A 17,069-nucleotide genomic window follows, 5' to 3' on the forward strand; every position below is an offset into this window, starting at 1 on the left:
GAACATTCGCCGATGCTATGTTTTCACCACATTTTAAAGTATCGCCCTATTCAATTCCAGGATGTTTTTGCATGTGCGTAAACTCCATATGTATTTTGCACATCTTTTCTCCTGCCTTTGGGTGGAGAAACTTTTTTGCCTGAAAATGTGGGGACTTTGTTCAGAACCCTTTGCGCCCTACTCCCTAATGACTAATTAGGCAAAAAAAAAAAATCTAAATTCACCCTAAAAAACACATGCCCATTTTGGGGCAAAAATTTAAAGTGTGTTTGAAAATGGGCATAAAGTACTGGGTCAGGTATTTTGAGGAGCCGTATGGATGGAACAGGTGTTTTTAGGATTGCAAGTGGCTGCAGCAGGTGTATTTAAAAAAAAAATATATATATATATATATATATATATATAAATAATGCACTTTATATAGACAAAAATATACTAGCACAAATTTAAATGAACCCCAAATTTAACTACAACAATTATTTTTCCCAAAATAATTTTTTTTTTTTTTTTTATCATTTTCACACCTACCATACTTGTCACATCTATAACACCCTCTAGTTTTGTCTGGCAGCCAGTCTAATCCACTGGCATTTTTTTTTAGCATTATTAGTGTTTCAATTCATATAAATAAATAAAAAAATGTTCGTTTCTTAGATTGTTTGCTTTTTGAAAAATTACCTTTTGGAGCACACACTAAATGTGGACACATAAGGTACCTGTTAATTTACTTGCTTTGTATTCATCTCATGTGACCTAGGAACTAAAAAGAGACACCCTATTCCTTAATAGGGCATCCTCTAAGGCAGGCCTGGCCAACCTGTGGCTCTCCAGCTGTTGTGAAACTACAAGGCCCAGTATATGCCTTGCCAGTTTTGCTATTAGGGAATGCTAAAACTCTGGCAAGGCATGCTGGGACTTGTAGTTTCACAACAGCTGGAGAGCCACAGGTTGGTCAGGCCTGCTCTAAGGCCTTGGTGAGAGTATCCTCTGGATATCCCATTCCTTAATGACAAATTGAGTTCCATTGGAACATTTGAGTTATAGATGCAGATATTACCCCTTGGGGATATTATTCATTCACGCCTTATTACGACAACTGGAATATTTAAGAAAATTATTACAGGCCACTTTTTTTTTTTGGAAGTCTACATTCATAACTGGTGGTCTGTGACCGAGAGGGCAACGTCCTGGTAGTTGATGTGTGACCATTCGTGAGTGCTAGTAAAGTGGAAACCAAGAGAATTAGAACGAAGATTAGAAGTGAAGGTAGAATTGGAATCCCCATCCAAAATAATAAAAATGGCTATATATCTGCCAGAGAACACAAAGTTCGCCCTAAATGGACCACCCCAAATGTACTGATCGTCAGAGGTGGTGCCCATGGCAGTTCTGTGAATTCAAAGATAGAATTGTTAAAACCCCCAATTGATTGATAGATGTGGAAACTTATCTGTGTTGCATCTCCATCGTAAAACACTATTTCTCTAATGTTTTGCAGAGGTGTGTTAGAAGAGCAATGCAAAGTGGCTGGTAGGAATTTCGTTGTGGCTAATGCTCTGCGCATAAAGTGGTTATGTCTCTGTTCAAATAGGCTTCAGAAAGCTTGGTGATATCTTCCATTTTGCTCTTTATGCACAGATTATACAGGCACACAGCCAACTGGCCATTGTTTTGCTATGCACTTTTTCTCCTAAGGCATACTTCTAAAGTAGGAGCTTAATGCTGATGCTTTGGGAGTGTAGAGGGACAGTCCTCTATCTAGCCTGTCCTGTAGAACTTCCAGAATCAGCACCTTGCGTGCTGTTCTTACCCCATTAAAAAACACAAATAATATCTTCCAACCCTGTTGTAGTAAGCGAAAGTATACCTCCATTTCATCTATAGCAGTTTGTAACTTTCGGTTTAATCTTTCTTTAAAGCACCTGTAACTTTTGGAACCTACATTATACAGTGCCTTGCAAAAGTATTTACCCCCTTGGCTTTTTACCTTTTTTGTTACTTTACAACCTGTAATTTTTTTATCATCTGAATTTTATGTGATGGATCTGCACAAAATAGTCTAATTTGGTGAAGTGAAATAATACATATAAAAAAACTTTATAAATAAAATTCCAAAAATTAGAATGTGCATATGTAATCGCCCCATCTGCTATGAAGCCCCTCAAAAGTTCTGGTGCAACCAATTACCTCCAGCAGTCACATAGTGAAATGATGTCCACCTGTGTGAAATCTATGGGGCATATCCAATTACCCGCGGGACCTCTCCCGCAAGTAATTGGGGTTTGAAAGTCCCGCGGCGCGGGGTTAAGCTATTCAATTAAATAGCTTTCTCCCCGCGCCGTTAACTCTGCTATCGCACGCGGAAACAGTGTGTAATACTCTCGCGCGAGGCCGAACAGGGCAGCCTCACGCTGATTTTACCTCGCACCTACATGAGGTGCAAGGTAGTCAAACAGCGGGGACTCACGGACATCCGCGCGTGGATTCCCCGCTAAATGAATCCCATCCAGCGCGCAATATGCCCCTAAGTGTCACATCTCTCAGTATACACACACCTTTTCTGAAAGACCCCAGAGGCTGCAACACCACTAAGCAAGAGGCATCACACCATGAAGACCAAGGAGCTCTCCAAACAAGTCAGGGACAAAGTTGTTGAGAAGTACAATTCTGGGTTGGGTTATAAGAAAATATCCAAATCTTTGATGATCCCCCGGAGCACCATCAAATCCATCATCATCAAATGGAAAGAACATGGTACCACATCAAACCTGCCGAGAGGTCCGCCCACCAAAACTCACAGACCGAGCAAGGAGGGCATTAATTAGAGGCAGCACAGAGACCAAAGGTAACCCTGATGAGCTGCAGAGTTCCACAGCAGAGACTGTTGTATCTGTGCATGTGACCACAGTTAGTCATACACTCCATAGAGCTGGGTTTTATGGAAGAGTGGCCAGAAAAAAGCCATTACATAGTGATAAAAAAAAAGAAGACAGACGAGTTTGCCAAAAGGCATGTGGGCAACTCCCCAAAATGTTTGGAGGAAGGTGCTCTGGTCAGGTGAGATTAAAATTTAACTTTTCGGCCACCAAGGAAAACGCTATGTCTGGCGCAAACCCAACACATCCCATCACCCCAAGAACACCATCCCCACAGTGAAACATGGTGGTGACAGCATCATGCTGTGGGCATGTTTTTCAGCAGCAGGAACTGGGAAACTGATTTGAGTCAAGGGAAAGATGGATGGTACTAATTACAGGGATATTCTTGAGCAAAACCGGTTTCAGTCTGCCTGTGATCTGAGACTGGGACGGAGGTTCACCTTCCAGCAAGACAAGGACCCGAAGCATACTTCTAAAGCAACACTCGAGTGGTTTAAGGGGAAACATTTAAATGTGTTGGAATGGCCTAATCAAAGCCCAGATCTCAATCCAGTTGAGAATCTGTGGTCAGACTTGAGCTGGAGCAGTTTTGCCTTGAGGAATGGGCAAAAATCCCAGGGGCAAGATGTGGCAAGCTCATAGAGACTTATCCAAAGTGACTTGTAGCTGTAATTGCTGCAAAAAGTGACTTGACAAAGTACTGACTTTAGGGGAGAGAATAGTTATGCACGCTGAAGTTTTCTGTTATGTTGTCCTAAATGTTGTTTGATTCACAATATAAAAAACAAAACAACTTCACAGTTGTAGGCATGTTCTGTGAATGAAGTGATGCACACCTTCAAACAATCCATTTTAATTCCAGGTTGTGAGGCAACAAAACATGAAAAATGCAAAGGGGGTGAATACTTTTGCAAGGCGCTGTATGTATTTTTCTCTGTTCTCTGCTGTTTGTATACTATGGTACGAATAATGGGAAAATTAAAAATACAAATAAAACCGCCTCAGTTATTTTAATGTTATATACTCAGTGTATTAAAAAACAAGTCTGTGGCTTTGACAGATAGGAAAAATAAACACTGAAAGCAAATAGAACATGTCTCTTTATTATGGCATTGCATACATGATCCTGCAGTGTGCGGCTGTCACACTTTGCCCTTCTATATTTATCATTAATATAAACAAAGATGCATTATTTTGCATTTGCTTCTTCATTCAAAAGCTTGGAGAGATTCATTTTTGTTTTCTCCATGGCTATGCTTTTGGCTCTTCTTGATGGTCGTGTAGAGACTGGAACTGCCTCCTCTTTTTCCCTAAAATATAATATGAACACGTTAATGCCAGGAGACCAGGTCATCATTTTATCCCATATCTACTGACTCAAGATTGGACTCCATCCCAGCAGCTCTCAGCATCAACAGTCTCTTATAAGTCACTACAATCCTAGTCTGACAGTCACCACAAATATCCAGCCAAAAACATCCATATTATACTGATGTCACAGAGATATCTTTCAACTAGAGTTCCAATAACTGTATTTCAGAGCTCTCCCTGCTTTAGAGCATCAGAGATGCCGCTTTAGGAAGTATTTAACAAACACTTTGGAGACTGGAGGCAATAACCCTAGTAGTAAGGAATACAGCAGCTCCCATTTATAGTAATGCAAATGAGGTTTAAAATGAGAATTCTCTCAGAACTATTAGTTTTGGGTGGAATGAGGTGAAATGTTGAAAAAGACCACAGACTTGTTTACGCTCCCCATTCACTAGCTTCATTATGTTCCTCCCACCTGCTCAAAACAGGTGAGATAAGGTCTTCCCATTTACTGTAGGTCTCCTGCCTGGACGGCTAGAGACCCTGCTGGATCGGGGAACGCAGGCAACTGAGTCTTGGATCAAAGAGGAGGGCTGGACGCTTCAGTAATAATCTGGTGTTAAGGCTCTAGAGCAGCTCACCAGATAAGGGTGGCAGGCCCTTGTGGGAACATATACAGCAGTGTGACGAGGATCTATCCAGCCACAGACATTTGGAACACAGATATACATCCACAGACGTGGATTGTAAACTAAGACACCATTTCCTACCCGACTGTTCCTAATATGCAGGCATTTTTACCTAATTCCTTGGGATTTCCCTTATTGGATTGATTTAAGTTATTTTTAATAATAATAATTTGTGTTTCTTTCCTTTTATTTCTTTTTTTCACTCCTATATGCTTAGGTCACTCAGTCTATGCTGCTTTTAGATGTTCTAGTCCTTGCCCCTAAGGGTTTGTTTTATGTTCATTATTTCTAAATTATTTTTATCATCTTTATGAGATATTAAACTACATTTTGGTTACTCCAGCGCTCCCAGTTTCCTCTGTAGTAACAGTCTTATTCACAATATCTCATGTGGAAATTAAATGTAGGTATGGGTGAAGCTAATCTGTACATATCTTTAATGTTTCAATAAAAAGTGTTTTGGAAAAACCTAAAATTCAAATAGAGCTCAATGATGGCTGTGAAATGACATTTCACATACTGTAGCTGCAGGTGTATGAGAAACTGAGCTCATACTGCATTAGAGGCAGTGTACTGAGAGCTGGTAGCTTGGCGATCTCTCTCAGGAGCTCATGTTCCTGCCCATACGCTCATTACTACTCATGAATAAGCCGCTGCGCATTGGATGGCTAGCTTCATACAGGCATGTAAAGAATACAGAAGAAACTACACCGTTGTAATATAGTAAATGAACATGTTTTGTGTAATTTATACATTAACTTGTGTAGTCTGCTCGGAAATCTGTTTAAAGTGTAGTTGCGTCTAGGCATGTGACAGGACAATTATAGCTTATATAATAAAGCATACCCAAGTACCTGAAAAACAAACAAACAGTATTTTCTGTAATTATATTTAGTTATGCACAATATAGTAAAAAATTTTCTTAATTCTTAAAGTTTGCAACTAGAACACTGATTACAGTACCGACATTACAGAAGCAGTAGAATGAGGTGATTACACTGTAACATACCCTTCAGCTTCCGCCACATCCGCAGATCGGCTATTCTTCTTCCTGCTGCTTGCAGAACAGGTTTTCTTGCGACCTGCAGTGATAAAAGACAGTGCACTAGAATGAAGTGCATCCCAAGCATACGGGGGACATATGATACGGACAAGTCCTTTCCCCAATCACATCAGGTATAGAATGTAAGCATCGTACCTTTGGTAGATTTTTCTTTCACAGACTTTTGTTTTGAGGCATCAGGATTTTGTTCTTCAAAAACATCATCATTTTCCTCATTTTGCTTTCCTAAAATAAGAAAACATTTGGTGTCATTCAAGATAGAGACCACGACAGAATCCATTTCATTTCCCAGACTGCCAACAGTAAGAGTGGATGGTCAAATAGTAACTTGCATGTACTTCATTTATGGTATAGTGAATAGGTTTCCTATATATCCCAGTCAGTAATGGAGGCTATGTGAGACCATTATGTGGTACGGTGTTGTGTGTGTTTGGCATAATCACCATGACAAGGAATGATCAGTACAGGTAATTTCCAATCACAAATAAAGGGTTGCTTCATAGGATTAAATATTCATAGGTATCCCAGCTTTTCCACAGATCATCCATAGAAGCAAGTACCCGCCGGCTTACTGATCATACCTCATCATTGTGTTTCTTCCAGACATTCACCAACCCCACATCCACCCCAGTGTTACATGAAGCAGAATCAGGAATTACCCAGTCACCTTGTCGCCAGTGAACATCTGCTGAACAGGACTCATGACAAGCAAGCGTCCAAAAAGTGTTCTAGGCCGTCTTCTATTTGATTAGGTAGACATTGTGGCAACAAAAGGGACTGGACTTTAAATGCAAGTTGAGACATGAGGAGCGAGTGTGGCTCAGAGGAGACGGAGATAGACACCACCAACATTTAAACAGTATACATTGGAGGCAGTTATTATGGAGATATTGTTGGCTGAGACATTTGTCTTTGATATCTTAAATCAGTGTTTTTGTATTTCTCCGTCCTTGTGGAGAACAAACACCCTCCCACCCCTCCTTGTGGAGAACCAACACCCTCCACCCCTCCTTGTGTAAAATAAGCATGAGGTAAGGGGAGGCTGAATAGGTTGTAGCAGACGACTGGGAGACCAGAATGAATAAATTAGAGATGGAGCAGAAAGAGGTCCAGGAAGTGTACAAATCACATTGGATGTGCGATCTAGCTGTTCCCTGTGAGAGATGACGTTTTATGGATACAGACAGTGAGGTTGCTAATAGGAATGCGGACACTGCCTCGGATGAATGAGGGTAGAGTCAAAACTTAAAGAATATGTAAGCCAGGCAATAAGACTGAATAATAATTGGGAACTATCCAGAAGACCAGAAAGTGCTACACCTGACCCCGGAGTTCAATTTAATTTCTTCTTCAGGATCCATAGGGCGATATTGGGGTGTAGGTGGGACCTGGAGGCCTGGACACCAGTCTTGAGTCAGTTCCACTGACTCAAGAGGCTCAAAATGGGGACCCTGCAGGACCCATAGCACCACCGCCAAGTCCCAAGGAGCCACGAAGGGAGGCTGGATCCTGAGAACACCCTAGAAAAAGGTGTGAACATCTGGCAGTGTAGCAATCCGTCGTTGGAACCACACGGACAAAGCGGACACATGAACCTTCAGGGAGGCAAGGCGTAAGCCGAGGTCCAAACCTGATTGAAGAAATTCCAAGATCCTAGAAACTCGGAACACCTGAGGATCATAGCTTCTGGACTCACACCACTGAAAGTAAGTGCGCCACACCCTGTGGTAAATCCGTGCGGAAGCAGGCTTGCGTGCCCTGAGCATGGTACCAATAACCGAACTGGAGAAGCCCCCCGACCTCAAGACGGCTGTCTCAAGAGCCACGCCGTCAAAGACAGCCGACCCAGATCCGGGTAAAGGCAGGGCCCTTGAGACAACAGGTCCTGACGCTGAGGAAGAAGGTACGAAGCATCGATGGAGAGGCTCCTCAGATCGGAGTACCAAGGACGTCTGGGCCACGCCGGAGCCACCAGCACGAGCGTGCCGCCGTCCTGCTTGAATTTCCGCAGGACCCGAGGAAGTAGGGATATCGGAGGAAACAGATACGCTAGGTGAAACATCCATTTCACCGACAGCACGTCTACCAGACAGGCGCCTGCGTCTCTTGTCCTTGACCCGTAAACGGGCAACCTGTGATTGTGACGGGAGGCCATCAAGTCCAGCTCCGGCAGCCCCCATCTGTCCATGAGTAGCTGAAACACCTCTGGGTGAAGCGACCATTCCCCGGGATGCACGTCGTGACGGCTGAGGAAGTCCGCCTCCCAATTGAGGACTCCAGGAATGAAGGCTGCTGAGATCGCTGGAATGTGACACTCTGCCCAAGAAAGAATGCGAGACACCTCCGACATCGCTGCCCGACTGAGAGTTCCTCCTTGGTGGTTGATATACGCCACCGTGGTGGCGTTGTCGGACTGCACCTGAACCGCCCTTCCGTGAAGAGCAGGGCCGGACGACTGCAGGGCCCTGTATACTGCCCGCAGTTCCAGGATGTTGATGGGGAGAAGTGCTTCTTCCGCAGACCAACGACCCTGAAGCGACAATGAGCCGGTCACTGCCCCCCAACCCCGGAGACTGGCATCCGTCGTGAGCAGGACCCAGTCTGGGATCCAAAAGGGGCGCCCCTCAACCAGATGAGCTGTCTGAAGCCACCAAGCCAAAGACCGCCGAACCTCCGGGGACAACACCAGCATCTGAGAGTGGATCCGGTGAGGTAACCCGTTCCATTCCGATAGAATCAGCCCCTGCAGGGCCCGGGAATGGAACTGGGCAAATTCCACCATGTCGAATGTCGACACCATGGACCCCAGAACTCCCATAGCGGAATGGACTGAGTCGGCAACTGCTCAGGCAACTGTGAATCCGCAGCTGTAGGGAGGAGACCTTCTCCTGGGTCAGAAAGATCCTTTGCTGACGAGAATCCAGCAGGGCTCCCAAATGAACCAGCCGCTGTGATGGAATCAGGGAGGACTTTCTCCAATTTATCAACCACCCGTGCGCTTGCAGGCAAGCGATCGTCAGGTGGAGATGTTGAAGCAGTACCTCCAGGGAGCTCGCCAGCAACAGGAGGTTGTCCAGATATGGCAGCAGCCGTACATTCTGGTTCCGAAGATGTGCGGCCATGACCGCCATAATCTTTGTGAATACCCTCGGTGCCGTGGAGAGGCCAGAGGGTAGCGCCCGGAACTGATGTGATGTTGAAGGATAGCGAATCTCAGATACCGCTGGTGCTATCAGAACATGGAGGTAGGCGTCCTGGATATCCAGGGACACCATGTAATCCCCAGGTTCCATCGCCAGAATGATGGAACGTAACGTTTCCATCCTGAACTTGGGAACTCTGAGGAATTTGTTCAGAGACTTCAAGTTTAGGATAGGGCGATGAGAACCATTGGGTGTCTGCACCAGAAACAGAGAAGAATAGTACCCCGTCCCTTGTTGTAATTGAGGAAAGGGAACAATGACACCTGCTTTCAGCAAGGACTCTATAGCTTCCTAAATCTGTAAAGTCTTGGTCTTGTCCTGTGAAGGACTTGTGCAGAAAAACTGGTGGGGCGGTCTGTGCCGAAAAGACAGGGCGTACCCCTGGGAGACCACTTCTCGAACCCAGGCATCCGTGGTGGTATTGTGCCAGCACTGGGCAAATACAAGAAGTCGGCCTCCCACTCTGGGGTCCCCCAGAGGGAGGCCCGTCCCATCGAGCAGAAGGTTTATCTTCCTACTTGGAAGAAGGGCGCCTGGCACTCCAGGCCTGCTTCTTGGGCTTAGAGGCGGCCTTGGTCGCCGACTGCCTCGGGAAGGACTGACCTTTGGCCTTGCCCTGAACCCAAAAGGACCGAAAGGCAGACCTCCGTACCTTGGTAGGTGCAGAAGCCGAAGGGAGGAAGGCTGATTTAGACTTAGCCAGAGTATCCACTAAAGCAACTCTCCATTAAAAGGTAAGGCCTGCAGGCCCTTTTTGGAGTCTGCGTCAGCTCTCCAAGACCTCAGCCACAAGGACCGACGCGCCGACACAGCTGCAGCCGACACCCTAGAGGTCAGCAGGCTTGCATCCAACGATGCTTCCCCAATGTAGGAAGCCGCATCCCTCATTTGTCCTATCAACGCTCTCTGGATCTCCGAAGCATCATCCAGAAAGGCATCCTCCAAAGCGTTGGCCCAGCTCTCGATGGCCTTAGCCACCCAAGAGATGGCTATGGACGGACGGGCCACCGCCCCCGAGAGAGGGTAGATAGACTTTAAACAAGTCTCCACTTTCCTGTCCGTGGGATCTTTCAGGGAGAAGATCGACGGCAAAGGCAACGTAGCGCTTTTAATTAAGTGGGTGACATGGGAATCCACTGCAGGCGGAGTTTCCCATTTCCTGCAATGAGCCTCAGGAAAAGGATAGTTTGAAGCCAACCGTTTCTGCGGTTGGAATCTCTTGCTGGGCAACTGCCAGGCCCCCGCCATATGATCAGTCAACTGGTCGGACAGGGGAAAAATAGTCAAAGCTACTTTGGCCTTTTTAAAATTAGGGTACTTCGACCTGGGAGTCGGCGCATCCTCCTCTATATGAAGGATGGCCCGCACCGCCCTAACCAATGCCGGCACATTAATGGAGGACTTAGCCTCCACCTCCCCCCCGGCATCCGAGTCAGAGTCTTCATGGATCTTCCCGTCATCCGAAGACACGTCCGTGTCCGTGAACTGCGCCGCCAGTGAAGCCGAAACGGGTCGCTTGGACGCCTTTGGGGGCAAATCACTGTGCAACATAGATTGAAAAGCAGATGACGAAGACGCCAGGCTCTGAACAGAGCTGGAGAGGACATCCACCCAGGGAGGGGGTGCCGTTTGAGGATACCCTTGAAAGGGTACCATCGACTGCTGCGGCACCGTGGGAGATTGCACGTATACTGGCAATCCCACATAAGGACCCACAGTCTGAGACCCGGGAGGAGACTGCACCAGACGCGTCACACCCGGGGAACGGGGGATGGTAGGCTGGGGCAACGCCCCAGAAGGGACCGCAGTCTGGACCGCAAGCTGGTCCGCGATCGACGCCAGCACTTGCGTAAACATCGCCCAGGGAGGATCCTGCGCCACCGGGGGTTTAGAGGAACCAGGTACCAGCTGGCACCGCCCGCACAGACCGTCCTGAGACAAATCCACCCCGTCAACCCCTGCCGAACAGCGTCGGCAGGAAAACAACACAGGAGCCACGGAGCGCTCATTCTCCTCATCAGACATGACACAAACTTTTGCAATAACAATGTATTACCGAAACGAGGTAAGGCGTATAACACCTGCGCACTCCCAAGTATGCAAACACAAGCAGCCCACAATATGGTACTGAGTAGCACACCGCTGTATGTGATGGACCTCACAAATACGTAGATCTATATAAGCGAGGTACAGAGAAAGAACACCCCTCCCCCACGCACCTGCGGGCCGTAGGAGAAGGAAAGGGATAGGTATAAGCTGACAGTAAGTAGAAATAAGCAGACAGGCAGCACTAGCAAAAGTCACATACCATGCAGAGAAGTCAGAACTCACTGCACCTTCAGCTACAATCAACCTCCCAGATTCAGTGTCTGGGAGGGCTATAGCGCTGAGAACACTGCCCTTTGTAGGGGGAGAGGTACGCAGGGGGACCGGTCCACTGTATACCGCCTGGGAGCTCTGCGATGCTGCCTGGAGAAGATGGCCGCCGGAGAGCTCTGAGAAGGAGTGGCCAGGAGATAACAGCCCAGCGACGCCAGCACACATGAGAGAAGGCGCGCTGGGCTGAGGGGGAGGAGCCGCTCAAGCAGGGAAGGCTGCCTTCCCTGATAGTAATAAACCCCCAGGGAAGCCGGTTCCCCGCCGGTACTAACACCCTGGTGGTCCAGCGGTCACACGGTGTATGCCACAGAGGGGGGAGCCCGCCGCCGGTCTGTCCCCAGAGACCGGTGGCTAAAGACTGCCTTTTTCCCCCGGCTTACCTGGCCCCGTGTATCTGGCAGCAGTCCTTGGGAGATCCCGGAGCCACGCTAGTACTGACTCCGGGGTCCCGCTGCGATCCCCAGATCAGTACTGGCGTCGCAGCGCCAGCTGGGCTGTTGGAGCGGCAGCGTGGACGTCCAGATGGACAGTCTGATGCTGCCGCTCTGAAGATAGTAAAAAATAAAATAATAAAATCTTCTTCTAAAAATAAAAATAAAGCTTAGGGGCTGCTTATGCAGCCCCACTGCCCAGGGTGACCCGACTCCGGCCGGGCACCAACTAAAACAAGAGATATGGTAAGAACTTACCTTTGTTATCTCTGTTTCTACGAAGTCCATAGGGTCCACAGGGTTGACCTTGGGGTATAGTTGGATCTGGATCCACGGGCACCACGCAGTTAAAGCTTTCACTGCTCCCAGGATGCACTTGGGTCCGTCCTCCTCTATACCCCGCCCCCGAGCCACAGGCACCTCAGTTGGTAAGCAGCCAAGGCTGGAGGAGGAGACTAAACAGAGAGAAGGAAGACTGGAACACACAAGAAACCATACTCACAGAAATGGGAGACGGAAAACCGGTGACCAGCCACACAGCCCATTAGAAGCCAGGTGCGTCAGGGCGGGCGCCCTGTGGACCCTATGGACTTCGTAGAAACAGATAAAGGCAAGTTCTTACCATATCTCTTGTTTTCTACTTCAGGGTCCATAGGGAGACCACAGGGTTGACCTTGGGGATGTCCCAAAGCAGTTCAACTAAGGGCGGGGACGCTCCTGAGCAGAAAGAAGAATCCTGCGCCCGAAGGATGCATCCTGAGAGGCAAAGGTGTCAAACGCACAAAACCTCAAAAATGTCTGAATAGAAGACCAAGTGGCTGCCTTGCACAGCTGAACAGCGGAGGCACCACGTCTAGCAGCCCAAGAAGGACCCACAGAACGAGTGGAATGAGCCTTAACAGAGGCCGGAACAGGTAAACGTTCCTGTATATAAGCCTCCCTAATAACAGAACAAAGCCAACGGGCCAACATTTGTTTGTTGGCAGGCCAACCCCTCTTATTAAAAAACCAAAGAGGACAAACAAGGAATCGCCCTCAGCATGGTACCGATGACAGAGGTTGAAAAACCCCGGGACCTTAAGACAGCTGTCTCAAAAGCCACGTCGTCAAAGACAGCCGACCCAGATCCGGGTAAAGGCAGGGCCCCTGAGACAGCAGGTCCCGACGCTGAGGCAGAAGGAACGGAACGTCTACCGACAAGCTTCTGAGATCGGAGTACCAAGGACGTCTGGGCCAAGCTGGAGCCACCAGCAGAAACGAGCCCCCGTCCTGTTTGATCTTTCTGAGTACTCGAGGTAGCAGGGAGATCAGAGGGAACAGGTATGCTAGGTGAAATGTCCATTTCACCGACAGTGCGTCCACTAGGCTTGCGCCTGCATCTCTTGTCCTTGAGCCGTACACGGGCAACTTGCAGTTGTGACGGGAGGCCATCAGGTCCAACTCCGGCAGACCCCATTTGTCCACGAGAAGTTGAAACACCTCTGGGTGAAGCGACCATTCCCAGGGATGTACGTTGTGACGGCTGAGGAAGTCTGCCTCCCACTTGAGGACTCCCGGGATGAAGACTGCCGAGATTGCCGGAAGGTGGCACTCTGCCCAAGCCAGGTTCTGAGACACCTCCGACATCGCAGCTCGACTGAGTCCCTCCCTGGTGATTTATGTACGCTACCGTGGTAGCGTTGTCCGATTGCACCTGAACTGCTCTTTCGTGAAGAACGGTGCCTGACGACAGTAGAGCACGGTACACCGCCCGCAGCTCTAGAACGTTTATGGGAAGGGCGGCTTCCTCAGCCGACCAACGACACTGAAGAGACAACGAGCCAGTCACTGCCCCCCAACCCCGGAGACTGGCATCTGTCGTAAACAGAACCCAGTCCGGGATCCAAAAGGGGCGACCCTGGACGAGATGAGCTGACTGAAGCCACCACGACAGCGACCAGCGCACTTCCGGGGACAAAACCAGCATCTGGGATTGGATCCGGTGAGGTAACCCGTTCCACTCCGATAGAATCTGCCCCTGCAGGGGCCTGGAAAGGAACTGGGCAAATTCCACCATGTCGAATGCCGACACCATGGACCCCAGGACTCTCATTGCTGAATGGACCGACACTCTGCCACTGCTCAGGCAACTGTGTATCCTCAGTTGTAGGGAGGACACCTTTTCCGGAGTCAAGAAAATCCTTTGTTGACAAGAATCCAGAAGCACTCCCAGATGGACCATCCGTTGTGATGGGATCAGAGAGGACTTCTTCCAATTTATCAACCACCCGTGTGCCTGAAGACAAGCAATGGTCAGGTGGAGATGTCGAAGAAGCACCTCCGGGGAGCTTGAAAGCAGCAGAATATCGTCCAGGTACGGCAACAGCCGTATACCCTGACCCCGAAGGTGGGCAGCCATAACTGCCATCACCTTGGTGAACACCCTCGGAGCCATGGAAAGGCCGAAAGGCAACGCCCGGAACTGGTAGTGATGGTTCAGGATAGCAAACCTCAGATACCGCTGATGTGCCGGTGCTATGGGCACATGGAGATAGGCATCCTGGATATCGAGGGAGACCATGTAATCCCCGGGTTCCATCGCCAAAATGATGGAACGTAACGTTTCCATCCTGAACTTGGGAACTCTGAGGTATTTATTCAGAGACTTCAAATTCAGGATAGGGCGATGAGAACCATTGGGTTTCCGCACCAGAAACAGAGTAGAATAGTACCCCGTCCCGCGCTGAGACTGCGGAAAGGGAACAATGACCCCTGCTTGTAGCAAGGATTCTATAGCTACCTGAATCTGGACAGCTTTGGTCTTGTCCAGAGAAGGACTCGTACAGAAAAACTGGCGGGGCGGCCTGAACCGAAAAGACAGGGCGTACCCCTGAGAGACTACTTCTCGAACCCAGGCATCCGTGGTGGTATTGTGCCAACACTGGGCGAATTGGAGAAGGCGGCCTCCCACTCTGGGGTCCCCCAGAGAGAGGCCCGTCCCATCAGGCAGCAGGTTTATCCTCCTGCTTGGAAGAAGGGCGCCGAGCAGTCCATGCCTGCTTCTTGGGCTTGGGTGCGGCCTTGGACGTCGAATGTCTCGGGAAGGACTGTCCCTTGGCCTTACCCTGAACCCGAAAGGACCGAAAGGCAGAGCTCCTCGCTTTAGCCGGCGCATAGGCCGAAGGGAGGAAAGCCGACTTAGACTTAGCCAAAGTATCCACTATTTTGTCCAAATCCGGACCAAATAGTAACTCTCCATTAAAAGGCAAGGCCTCCAGACCCTTTTTAGAGTCTGCATCAGCCCTCCAGGACCTCCTGTCCGTGGGATCCTTCAAAGAGGAGATAAGACGGCAATGGTAGAGTTGCGCTTTTGATCAAGCGGGTGACGTGGGAATCCACTGCTGGCGGAGTCTCCCATTTCCTGCAATGAGCTTCAGGAAAAGGATAATTGGACGCCAACCTCTTCTGTGGATGGAACCTCTTACTGGGTAATTGCCAGGCCGCCGCCGCCATATGATCCGTTAATTGATCAGACAGGGGAAACACATTCGAAGTTACATTGGCTTTTTTAAAAATAGGAAACTTCGACCTAGGAGCCGGCGCATCATCCTCTACATGTATCCTCATGGATTTCTCCATCATCTGAGGACACTTCCGAGTCTGACAACTGCGCAGCTAGTGAACTCACAACAGGACGTTTGGACGCCCTTGGTGGCACATCACTTTGCAACATCGACTGAAACGCCGAAGATGAAGCCGCCAGACTCTGTACAGAGCTGGAGAGAACATCCACCCAAGGCGGAGGAGCCGTCGGAGCAAAACTCTGCAAAGGCACCACAGACTGTCGCGTCACTGGAGGAGACTGCACATACACAGGCAGTCCCGAATAAGGACCCACAGTCTGGGCCCCGGGGGGAGACTGCAATATTAGCGGAATACCCGGGGAATGTGGGATGGTTGGCTGGGGTAACGCCCTAGAAGGGACCGCTGATGGGACCGATAACCGGTCCGCAATAGACGCCAGCACCTGTGAAAACATCGCCCAAGTAGGGTCCTGTGACACAGGGGGGTTGGAGGGGCCCGGTACCAGCTGGCACCGCCCGCACAGACCATCCTGAGAGAAGTCCTCCCCATCAACTCCAGCAGCACAGCGTCGGCAGGAAAATAGCACAGGAGCCACAGAGCGCTCAGTCTCCTCATCAGACATGATACCGTAAATACACAAAAAATACATTTCACCAGAGGAATTACGGTTTTACCACCCTCGCACTCACCAGTATGCGACACAACAGCCCAGATATGGTACTGTGTAGCACACAACAGTATGTGACTGACCCCACAAATACGTGATTTATATAAGTGAGGGTATCAGAAAACGCCCTTCCCCCACACACCTGCCGGGCCGTAGGAGAAGGAAAGGGATAGGTATAAGCTGACATAAATGGAGAATAAGTCACAGACAGGCAGCACTAGCAATAGTCACACACAATGCAGAAAAGTTAGTACTCACTGCACCTTCCGCTACAATCAACCGCCCAGATTCAGTGTCTGGGAGGGCTATAGCGCTGTATACACTGTCCTTTAGCAGGGGAGAGGTACACAGGGGGACCGGTCCACTTGATACCGCCTGGGAGTCTGCGATGCCTGCCAGAGAAGATGGCCGCCGGAGACCTCAGAGGAGGAGTGGCCGAGAGATAAGAGCAGCTCAGCGACGCCAGACTGCTAGTTGAAAGGCGCGCTGAGCTGAGGGGAGGAGCCGCTAGACATAGAAGGCTGCCTCCCCTGGCTAGCAATTAACCCCCGGGTTGCCAGTCCCACTTCCAGCCTGTTACCCTGGGAGTCTAGCAGACACGCGGGGTATTCCTCTACTTCCTCTGCTAGCGCCTCCAGTCTGTCCCCAGAGACCGGAGGCTCCTGACTGCATTGAAGTATCCACGGGCCGCCGCACGCGGCGACCCGCGGCTTACCTGATCCCCGTTGCGTCCGGCAGGAATCACAGGGAGTCCCCCAGAGCCCGGCTAGTACAGACTCTGGGGTCCCGCCGCGATCCCCAGATCTGTACTGGCGGCGCCAGCGGGGAGAAGGAGCGGCAGCGTGAACATCCTAAAGGACAGCCCCACTGCGACAGGGTGACC

The 17,069-nt window shown here is 49.1% G+C and overlaps 1 protein-coding gene across 1 annotated transcript in view; it reads right to left on the minus strand.

Annotated features, from left to right (window-relative positions):
* Positions 1–3,962: 3,962 nt before the first annotated feature.
* Positions 3,963–17,069, minus strand: part of NCAPG (non-SMC condensin I complex subunit G) — an 88,165-nt gene continuing 75,058 nt past the window's right edge. Inside the window, exons 19-21 of the mRNA XM_088450598.1 lie at positions 6,078–6,167; positions 5,889–5,961; positions 3,963–4,189 (exon numbers count right to left, since the gene is read on the minus strand). Coding sequence (XP_088306724.1) covers positions 4,069–4,189; positions 5,889–5,961; positions 6,078–6,167 — 284 coding nt within the window. The 3' untranslated portion in view covers positions 3,963–4,068. The remainder of the gene's footprint in view (positions 4,190–5,888; positions 5,962–6,077; positions 6,168–17,069) is intronic.

This window comes from Taudactylus pleione, unplaced genomic scaffold, assembly GCF_031769625.1.
Source record: "Taudactylus pleione unplaced genomic scaffold, aTauple2 ptg000520l, whole genome shotgun sequence".
Taxonomy (NCBI): Eukaryota; Metazoa; Chordata; class Amphibia; order Anura; family Myobatrachidae; genus Taudactylus; species Taudactylus pleione.